At 43.0% G+C, this 12,500-nt stretch overlaps 1 protein-coding gene across 1 annotated transcript in view; it reads right to left on the reverse strand.

Moving 5' to 3' along the window:
• Positions 1-12,500, reverse strand: part of tgfbi (transforming growth factor, beta-induced) — a 57,955-nt gene that overhangs the window by 37,595 nt on the left and 7,860 nt on the right. The window contains exon 3 of the mRNA XM_083652307.1: positions 4,807-4,871. Coding sequence (XP_083508433.1) covers positions 4,807-4,871 — 65 coding nt within the window. The remainder of the gene's footprint in view (positions 1-4,806; positions 4,872-12,500) is intronic.

Here is a 12,500-nt window from a genome sequence, read left to right on the forward strand (position 1 = left end):
ATTGCTGTCATTAGAGTAACAAAAAAAGTATCTATTCGCCTCGTTAACAACAGTAACGTACCGTAGTGTTTACACTGTGCGTTACTGTAATGATGTTAACGAGGCAAATATATACATTTCTAGTTTTTAGTTCATGACAGTAACAGGCTTCCAGTTGTGCTCTGGTGCCAGCAGTGTGTTTAGATGTGTGTGCTTCACAGAGACACTGAGTCAGAGGAGGTTATTTACTTCACATCTCAGATTATAATCCATTAGTTACAGCAGTCAAACACAAACAAAGCGGTCTAAACCATTTGTTTGTCGGCTATAAACACGTGGGACACCCACAGCGCCCCCGTGTGTGTTATCATGTTTACAGCGAAGGTTCAGACTCAGCGGCCGTGTTTCCGTCACACTGTCATGTGAATTTCAAGCAAAAGTTTGAAATGTTGTGACAAGATACAAAACGTATCATGCTCACATCAGCGTGACTGGAGGGAATAAACAGAGTTGCGGGAGAAATATTTACGCAAAGGGCAAGAGAAAATAAACTCTCTTGCTTCTCGGATGTGATTGTCGTTCTCCATGTTACTGCATTTCATTCATTTGTTGTTGTTGTTAGCGTTAAGATTAGTTTAGTTTTTTTTAACAAGGTTTTCTTGGGAGTTTGTCCTCTTCGAGGGACTAAGGCTGATGGAGCCGGGAGGTTAGGGGGTTTCGAGAAACTAGCATAGTCATTTTCAAAGGGGTCTGGCCTACTTCTTCGTTAACCATTGTGACTTTGTGTGGCCCTGCACCTTAATGCAACTCGATTTTTGAGTGTCTTCGCATTCGGTTAGTTTGGACGCATTTTCAAAGGGGTCCCTTGACCTCAACATATCTGAATGAGAACATGACCTCTCACCTCAACATATCTGAATGAGAACATGACCTCTCACCTCAACATATCTGAATGAGAACATGACCTCTGACCTCAACATATCTGAATGAGAACGTGACCTCTCACCTCAACATATCTGAATGAGAACATGACCTCTCACCTCAACATATCTGAATGAGAACGTGACCTCTGACCTCAACATATCTGAATGAGAACGTGACCTCTCACCTCAACATATCTGAATGAGAACATGACCTCTCACCTCAACATATCTGAATGAGAACATGACCTCTGACTTCAACATATCTGAATGAGAACGTGACCTCTCACCTCAACATATCTGAATGAGAACATGACCTCTGACCTCAACATATCTGAATGAGAACATGACCTCTCACCTCAACATATCTGAATGAGAACGTGACCTCTGACCTCAACATATCTGAATGAGAACATGACCTCTCACCTCAACATATCTGAATGAGAACATGACCTCTGACCTCAACATATCTGAATGAGAACATGACCTCTCACCTCAACATATCTGAATGAGAACATGACCTCTGACTTCAACATATCTGAATGAGAACGTGACCTCTCACCTCAACATATCTGAATGAGAACATGACCTCTCACCTCAACATATCTGAATGAGAACATGACCTCTGACCTCAACATATCTGAATGAGAACATGACCTCTCACCTCAACATATCTGAATGAGAACGTGACCTCTGACCTCAACATATCTGAATGAGAACATGACCTCTCACCTCAACATATCTGAATGAGAACATGACCTCTCACCTCAACATATCTGAATGAGAACATGACCTCTCACCTCAACATATCTGAATGAGAATGTGACCTCTGACCTCAACATATCTGAATGAGAACGTGACCTCTCACCTCAACATATCTGAATGAGAACGTGACCTCTCACCTCAACATATCTGAATGAGAACATGACCTCTCACCTCAACATATCTGAATGAGAACGTGACCTCTGACCTCAACATATCTGAATGAGAACATGACCTCTCACCTCAACATATCTGAATGAGAACGTGACCTCTCACCTCAACATATCTGAATGAGAATGTGACCTCTCACCTCAACATATCTGAATGAGAACGTAACCTCTCACCTCAACATATCTGAATGAGAATGTGACCTCTGACCTCAACATATCTGAATGAGAACATAACCTCTCACCTCAACATATCTGAATGAGAACGTGACCTCTCACCTCAACATATCTGAATGAGAACATGACCTCTCACCTCAACATATCTGAATGAGAACGTGACCTCTCACCTCAACATATCTGAATGAGAACATGACCTCTCACCTCAACATATCTGAATGAGAACGTGACCTCTCACCTCAACATATCTGAATGAGAATGTGACCTCTCACCTCAACATATCTGAATGAGAACGTGACCTCTCACCTCAACATATCTGAATGAGAACGTGACCTCTGACCTCAACATATCTGAATGAGAACGTGACCTCTCACCTCAACATATCTGAATGAGAACGTGACCTCTCACCTCAACATATCTGAATGAGAATGTGACCTCTCACCTCAACATATCTGAATGAGAACGTGACCTCTCACCTCAACATATCTGAATGAGAACATGACCTCTGACCTCAACATATCTGAATGAGAATGTGACCTCTCACCTCAACATATCTGAATGAGAACGTGACCTCTCACCTCAACATATCTGAATGAGAATGTGACCTCTCACCTCAACATATCTGAATGAGAACGTGACCTCTCACCTCAACATATCTGAATGAGAACGTGACATCTGACCTCAACATATCTGAATGAGAACATAACCTCTCACCTCAACATATCTGAATGAGAACGTGACCTCTGACCTCAACATATCTGAATGAGAACATAACCTCTCACCTCAACATATCTGAATGAGAACGTGACCTCTGACCTCAACATATCTGAATGAGAACATGACCTCTCACCTCAACATATCTGAATGAGAACGTGACCTCTGACCTCAACATATCTGAATGAGAATGTGACCTCTCACCTCAACATATCTGAATGAGAATGTGACCTCTCACCTCAACATATCTGAATGAGAACATGACCTCTCACCTCAACATATCTGAATGAGAACGTGACCTCTGACCTCAACATATCTGAATGAGAATGTGACCTCTCACCTCAACATATCTGAATGAGAACATGACCTCTCACCTCAACATATCTGAATGAGAACATGACCTCTCACCTCAACATATCTGAATGAGAACGTGACCTCTGACCCCAACATATCTGAATGAGAACATGACCTCTCACCTCAACATATCTGAATGAGAACATGACCTCTCACCTCAACATATCTGAATGAGAACATGACCTCTGACCTCAACATATCTGAATGAGAACATGACCTCTCACCTCAACATATCTGAATGAGAACATAACCTCTCACCTCAACATATCTGAATGAGAACATGACCTCTGACCTCAACATATCTGAATGAGAACATGACCTCTCACCTCAACATATCTGAATGAGAACATGACCTCTGACCTCAACATATCTGAATGAGAACGTGACCTCTGACCTCAACATATCTGAATGAGAATGTGACCTCTGACCTCAACATATCTGAATGAGAACATGACCTCTCACCTCAACATATCTGAATGAGAACATGACCTCTGACCTCAACATATCTGAATGAGAACATGACCTGTGACCTCAACATATCTGAATGAGAACATGACCTCTCACCTCAACATATCTGAATGAGAACATGACCTCTCACCTCAACATATCTGAATGAGAACATGACCTCTCACCTCAACATATCTGAATGAGAACATGACCTCTGACCTCAACATATCTGAATGAGAACATGACCTCTCACCTCAACATATCTGAATGAGAACATGACCTCTCACCTCAACATATCTGAATGAGAACATGACCTCTGACCTCAACATATCTGAATGAGAATGTGACCTCTGACCTCAACATATCTGAATGAGAACATGACCTCTCACCTCAACATATCTGAATGAGAACATGACCTCTGACCTCAACATATCTGAATGAGAACATGACCTCTCACCTCAACATATCTGAATGAGAACATGACCTCTGACCTCAACATATCTGAATGAGAACATGACCTGTGACCTCAACATATCTGAATGAGAACATGACCTCTCACCTCAACATATCTGAATGAGAACGTGACCTCTGACCTCAACATATCTGAATGAGAACATGACCTCTGACCTCAACATATCTGAATAAGAACATGACCTCTCACCTCAACATATCTGAATGAGAACATGACCTCTGACCTCAACATATCTGAATGAGAACATGACCTCTGACCTCAACATATCTGAATGAGAACGTGACCTCTCACCTCAACATATCTGAATGAGAACATAACCTCTCACCTCAACTTGCATAAGTTGGGTATGACTGGAGAGCTGAGAGATTCAATGAACAAAATCAATGATGTTAGTCCCCATAGCTCTATTTAATTGTCCTTATAAAATAACCTATTGTGATCCCTGTTTTCACAAAATAGTGTTTGTCATCAAATCAATCAATTGAATCAAAATCTCACAAATCTCCAATTTTCTAAATGCATTGATACTGCATCACAGTCAAGGTCATTTTTGACCATTTTTGTCAATCCTCTAAACCAAAAATCTTTAAATCTTGCACCAAATCTGTGTAACAAATGATAACAACCCCAACATTTATGGTAATATAATGTCATATAGAGTTCCAGTGTCATATAGAGTTCCAGCGTCCCTGCACCAAAACCCAAGTCAAGTCAAGTCAAGTCAAGGCAAGTCTCAAGTCTTAAGCAATTCAAACTGTGTGACTCAAGTCTGAGTCGTGTAAGTTTTGGAAGTCCTGCAGTAGAGGTTTCTCACCAGCGGGGCAGCCCTTCTCTCCAGGCATCTTCTCGTAACCAGGACAACACTCGTAGCTGATCACCCTGCAGACAGAAACACACACAGGTCAACACACACATCACCCTGCCAACAGAAACACACACAGGTCAACACACACATCACCCTGCCAACAGAAACACACACAGGTCAACACACACATCACCCTGCCAACAGAAACACACACAGGTCAACACACACATCACCCTGAAGACAGAAACACACACGTCAACACCATAGACATAAATAAAGGTCAACACACACATCACCCTGCAGACAGAAACACACACACACACACACACACACACACACACACACACACACACACACACACACACACACACACATCACCCTGAAGACAGAACCACACACACATATCAACACACACATCACCCTGAAGACAGAACCACACACACACGTCAACACACACATCACCCTGCAGACACACACACACACACACACACACACACACACACACACACACAGACACACACGTCAACACACACATCACCCTGAAGACAGAAACACACACACATCAACACACACATCACCCTGAAGACAGAAACACCCCCCCCCCCGTCAACACACACATCACCCTACACACACACACACACACATCACCCTGCTGACAGAAACACACACACGTCAACACACACATCACCCTACACACACACACACACACACACACACACACACACATCACCCTGCTGACAGAAACACGCACACGTCAACACACACATCACCCTGCAGACAGAAACACACACACACACACACACACACACACACACACACGTCAACACACACATCACCCTGCAGACAGAAACACACACACACACACACACACACACACACACACACACACACGTCAACACACACATCACCCTGAAGACAGAAACACACACACACACACACGTCAACACACACATCACCCTGCAGACAGAAACACGCACACGTCAACACACACATCACCCTGCAGACAGAAACACACACACATACACACGTCAACACACACATCACCCTGCAGACAGAAACACACACACATACACACGTCAACACACACATCACCCTGCAGACAGAAACACACACACATACACACGTCAACACACACATCACCCTGCAGACAGAAACACACACACATACACACGTCAACACACACATCACCCTGCAGACAGAAACACACACACATACACACGTCAACACACACATCACCCTGCAGACAGAAACACACACACATACACACGTCAACACACACATCACCCTGCAGACAGAAACACACACACATACACACGTCAACACACACATCACCCTGCAGACAGAAACACACACACACACACACACACACACACACACACACACATCAACACACACCTCCTTCCTGTCTTTTATGAAACACTCGTCAGCTATTGTCTCAAAATGACGTCAAAGCCACTCTCACTGTCCTTTAGGAGCGAGGGGAAAGTGTTGTCATTTGCTTTTTTGGATGAACCCACTTCCCCTAAAATGCCTCCTCTACTTCCACTGCAGTTAGTGATTGACTACGTTTCCCAGCATGCCTTTCAACAACCCCCAGAGAATGGGTGGGAACTTGTTGTTTTCAATCAAAGGTTGGCATAATGTGAAGAGAAATAGTTTGAAAGTGTGATCATTCAGCTGCAGAGAGAGAGAGACAGAGTGATACTTGGTCTCTCTCTTCTTCTCTGATGGATTTCTCCCCGTATGATCGTTGACTCTGAGGGACTGAGACCAAAACCTTAACCTGACATTACCAGATGCTTTGTGTTCACATAACCATCTGGCAATGAGTCGTCGGCAACCCATTGCAAAGGGCAGGCACTTTGAAAAAAATACCTGGCAGGTGATTGGATGAACCATCTGTCTATGGGCAGACTGACAGTGTCTAGCAATCAGATTATAATGGCTCTTGTTGACATAACTAAGAGTGATACGAGGTATATATACATCATGCTTCCGGAAACACTGGCGCCAAAGTTTGTATATCTTTTAATTTATATTTCTTAATCCTGTTTACTGTTTTCCACAACGTTGCATTGTTGGGGCAAGAGTGTGTGAGTTTTTTTTTTTTTTTTTTTTTTTCCCCCCGATTTTTTATCCCATTTTTTATCCCATTTTTAGTGCTAATTTTTTTATTTATTTATCCTGCTGGTTGCTGCTCCACCCTCTGTCGATCTGGGGAGAGCCGAACCTGGCTCCATGCTTCCTCCGAGACACGGGCAGTAGCCAGCCGCTTCTTTTCACCTGACAGAGGAAGCTTCACCGGTAGGACATAGCACATGGGAGGATCACGCTATTCCAACGAGTTCCCCTCCCTCCGAACAGGCGCCCCTAACGACCAGAGGAGGGACCACATCAGCGACCAGGATATTGCATGTTTTGGTGATGGGTTCCTATATGAAGGAAACCCCCAGGGGGCACGGGGAGAACATGCAAACTCCACACAGAAAGGCCCTTTTGACGACCCTACCTGACGACCCCACACAGAGCGTGTGTGTTTCTAATGCACTTCTAAATGTTTCCTGTATTGTTTACTGTACTGTATGTCTCTTTATGGACCCAATTGTGTCTGAAATAAAAGTTGATTGATTGATTGATTGATTGATTGATTGATTGATTGATTGATTGATTGATTGATAGATATCAACGCTGTCGTCCACCCTAAATCCTGCCCGTAGCTCCCTCATAGGACGGCTGTTTGGGTTGAACCACTGGTGGTTTGGATTCAAACATGAGACAAATAGATTGGAGCACGAGAAGACGATTTGTCGTGTGATCATGATCTCATGATCTCGCACGAATTCAGCTGCCTCGCAGGGTTCCCAGAACCTGATGTTTACTGCAGCTGTTTTACATCATCCATTTCCCCATATCAAAGTCCATTGTGTGTTTTGATGTTTTTACCAAGTGTTTTAGTGTGGATTTGCCTTCAATAGGTAGAGCAAGGCACTAATACTGCCGGGGTTGGGAGGAGTTGTGTGTTCCCATCACTGCTAGAAAACTGTCAATCACTGTCAATCATGAAACTGTAAACTTTACAGTTTCGTGCTGAAGCTTTACACTGTAAAGCTTCAGCATGAAACTGTAAAGTGGACTGAACCATCCACTCAGCCTCATATAGCCTCATGGCGTGCCTCTCCGTGTCGTGTGTTCCTGCAGATATCTCCACAGTAAATGTGGAGGAGCCGGTCTGAGCTCAGAGAACTCATTTCCTCAGTTGGGGGTGGGCAGGAGGTGGAGGTGGGGGTATGGGGGTATGGAGCAGCCAAAGGAAACTCCTGACAGGGGAGCTGCAGCGCCGACCGCCAGGGCAAACAAAGAAGACCGTGCAGCGTGAAAACCAAAATCATCAGGCATGAACCCGAACGCTGGGCTAAAGAGTTTCCTGCTCACTACAAAATAAAGCGTCATTAAACAAATAAAGAGCTTTTTAACTCCACTGGTTGGAAGTGTGTCCATAAAGTTTTAACAGCTTCTCACTAAGACTAGAGTTGAATTTGATGTTTTATCAGCTGGTGAGTCTGTTGAACTCTGCTCCTGCACTGTGAGACACAAACACGCCGGAATCTGAATGAGGCCTCCCGTAATCAATAATAATTACAGTATGTGATTAGGCCTACCATAATCAATAATAATTATGTGACAATTAGAATTGCAAAAGGCTGTGGTGTCCCTCCCAGGGAGCGATGTTCAGACAGTTTAATGAGTGATCTGTTGCTGTGTGAGGAGAGGAGAGGAGAGGAGAGGAGAGGAGAGGAGAGGAGAGGATAGGATAGGATAGGATAGGAGAGGAGAGGAGAGGAGAGGAGAAGAGAGGAGAGAAAAGGAGAGGAGAGGAGAGGAGAGGATAGGAGAGGAGAGGAGAGGAGAGGAGAGAAAAGGAGAGGAGAGGAGAGGAGAGGAGAGGAGAGGAGAGGAGAGGAGAGGAGAGGAGGAGAGGAGAGGAGAGGAGAGGAGAGGAGAGGAGAGGAGAGGAGAGGAGAGGAGAGGAGAATTCTCCTTCGTCCTACAGGTATGTTGAGTATTATTTGTCAGGACCCCTTAGTCACTTCTTAACGCACAGGGTGCCCTTTTTTCGATACTATCGGTTAATTTCAAAATGTCGCTGCGTTGGTTATGTTTACAGTAGACAACTAAAACAACTTGGTTAAAACAATAATGTGAAATGTGAAATTTACACTTTGAACATACTGGACTCGAACCCAGGTCTCGCACATGAAAGGCAAGTGCTTTACGCCTCCTATGCCTCCTACGCCTTCACCACCCCCCAACTCCCTGCAGCCTTAACCCTTGTTCACACATGACGCCAAACGTAAACAGAACTGAAGCTTGAAGCAGGCACAAGCTGAGGGACTTGACAAATAGTCAACATATACATTAGAACACATGAGGTTGCTATAGTGACGCAGATGGACTTGACAAATAGTCATATAGGACACATGAGGTTGCTATAGTGACGCAGATGGACTTGACAAATAGTCATATAGGACACATGAGGTTGCTATAGTGACGCAGATGGACTTGACAAATAGTCATATAGGACACATGAGGTTGCTATAGTGACGCAGATGGACTTGACAAATAGTCATATAGGACACATGAGGTTGGGTCCTGCAGCTCGTTATCAGACGATGGAAAATGCAGTAAAAGGCAAACACATGGCAAAGATGTGCGCAATCAGCTACTGTGTGTGTGTGTGTGTGTGTGTGTGTGTGTGTGTGTGTGTGTGTGCGTGCGTGCGTGCGTGCATGTGTGTGTGTGTGTGTGTGTGTTGGGGGCATAGGAATGTGTAACATGGGGTGAAAGAGAGAAGAAAGTGTGTGTGTGTGTTTGGGTGTGTGTGTGTGTGTGTGTGTGTGTGTTTGAAGGGGGGGGGGGGGGGGGGGGGGGGGTGCAGGGAATGCCTGGGAGCCAGAGCTGATTATCAGAGCAGATGGAAACCTGACTCCTGTTTGTTCTCCACATAAACAAAGACGCAGCCATGGTGGAGGATCTCTGACTGGATAAACAGCAACTCAACCTCTTGCTTTGGATGTGAAGGAATCTCCCCTGCCAACCCGCACACTCCTATCTGTAATAACATTTGAGATAATACCATACATTTCCACTAGGAGAATCGCTATTGCTAATAATTCAAATTGTAAATATCTGAAATTGCATTTGTACTCTTCATAATACCAATTGTGGATATTCGTAAACACATTTTTACTAGTCACAAATGTCTTTTGGATATTCAAAATTACGTGGTGGATATCTGGAATGCTTTTTCATTTTGAATTTGTGAAATTAAAATTGTGTCTAGTAACAATTGGATTGTGGATATCTGAAATTGGAGTTTTTCCTGGTAAGAATTCTATTGCAGACATTCAGTTCATTCTGGATATCAAAAATGCAATTGTAGACATCTGAAATAGGAAGAATTGATTTGCAGATATCTGCAATATGCAGTCTAACTATAGTAGTCATGTTAAAACCATTTGCCGTTTGCATAATCTCCGGCAAGAAAATGTTCCCATGATGCAACTGGCATCCTTCACCTTGGGAGGAAGGCTTCCTGTCCGCCTCGTTTCCCTATGCAAACAGTTCTCCTGATCGCCGGGGGGAAAAGTCAGACATCCAAACCAAAGAGATGATTCTTCCAAACTGGAAGAGTCGTTGATGGTTTTTTAGGAGGACGGCTGAAATGGTCCGTGACATAAAAGAAGACATTTTCAGGGTCGTTGCGTAACCTAACGCTCCGACCAGACCAGACGGATAAAACGTCTGTGAAGAGCTTCTGTTTACTGCAAATCTGACAAGATATGATATTAGACGTGGAGAAGATATTTGGATGTTACTGTCCTTTGGGTATAGTGACGTGTTCCTACATGCTTAGTAAACTTCACTCCCCCACAACAGAAAGAAGCCAAGATGAGCGATCAAAACTATTAAATAAAAAAGAAAAAGAATCCCTATCTCAAATTTTACGAGTTACCATTGAGATTTTATGAATATCAATTTGAGGCTACTAATGGCTATTGGGCACTGATCAAAAAGGTGCACAGGAGTTTACAGAAGAGTAAACACAGACTAAATACCCAACAGACAGACAAACATGTCTCATAAGAATAAAGAAGAACCAGTCGTTACTGTAATACTAGAACAACTCTAAAGGATTTTCTATAAAAATACACTTTTAGAACAGATTTAAAAGAAGACAGCGACAATATGAGTCCTATACACTCACCGGCCCCTTTATTAGGTACAGCTGCATGTTAATACAAATAGCATGCACCTAGTGCAATATATCGATATACCGATTTAGGGCTGTGCTCGACTCAGAATTCCATCAGTCGAATCGGATTTGGCTGTTCAATAAGAATATTCAACTATTGTCTTTTTTCTTTTTCTTTTGTTAATAACACTATCTGGTAATCAGAAAATCCATTGGCATGAGCTTGTTTGATTTGTTTGTTTAATTGCGACTTGGGGTTACGCTATTATTAGGCTGATGCTTATACCAAAATAGGCTATGTATCACATGCTGTTGGCGGAAACCAAGCAATTGTATGTAAAATCAAGTCATTCTGCACCCCCATATAGCCAGAATGGAATGATCCTTGTTTCATAACCACATTTTGGGACTATTCAACTGTGAGATTGGCAGTCGAATCAGGCTCTTTCGAACGAATCGTTGAATCATCCACTATTTCGGGTCACCGCTATACCGCTATATTGTGATATCAGACAGACTAGAGATCCTCTGGCAATCATAATGGTGACATCAACTAATGTCGTCGTCTCCTGGTCTCCTTGACTGCGTTAACGTTATCTGTCGCAGTTAGACAGACAGTTTTCTGAACTTATTTGAGTGTTCCAGCGTTCTAGTGAAATTAACAGTCAATACTTCTACCTGCTTCTCCATCACATCGAGGTATTGGGTCAAAAAATATTGTGACGTTTGATTTTGTCAATATTGCCCAGCCCTACATGTACCTGCTCCTTCAAACAGCCAATTATGTGGCTGCAACTCATATAAAGCATGCAGACATGTTAAAGTGGTTTAGTTTTTTGTCTGATCAAACATGAGAACAGATGAGATGTGATATATCTGATCAAACATGAGAACATATTAGATGTGATATCTCTGATCAAACATGAGAACAGATGAGATGTTGAGATATCTCTGATCAAACATGAGGACAGAGGAGATGTTGAGATATCTCTGATCAAACATGAGAACAGAGGAGATGTTGAGATATCTCTGATCAAACATGAGAACAGAGGAGATGTTGAGATATCTCTGATCAAACATGAGAACAGAGGAGATGTTGAGATATCTGTGATCAAACATGAGGACAGATGAGATGTTGAGATATCTGTGATCAAACATGAGGACAGAGGAGATGTTGAGATATCTCTGATCAAACATGAGAACAGATGAGATGTTGAGATATCTCTGATCAAACATGAGGACAGATGAGATGTTGAGATATCTCTGATCAAACATGAGGACAGATGAGATGTTGAGATATCTCTGATCAAACATGAGAACAGAGGAGATGTTGAGATATCTCTGATCAAACATGAGAACAGAGGAGATGTTGAGATATCTCTGATCAAACATGAGGACAGATGAGATGTTGAGATATCTCTGATCAAACATGAGAACAGAGGAGATGTTG

The sequence above is a fragment of the Poromitra crassiceps genome (assembly GCF_964638095.1).
Source record: "Poromitra crassiceps genome assembly, chromosome: 15".
NCBI lineage: Eukaryota > Metazoa > Chordata > Actinopteri > Beryciformes > Melamphaidae > Poromitra > Poromitra crassiceps.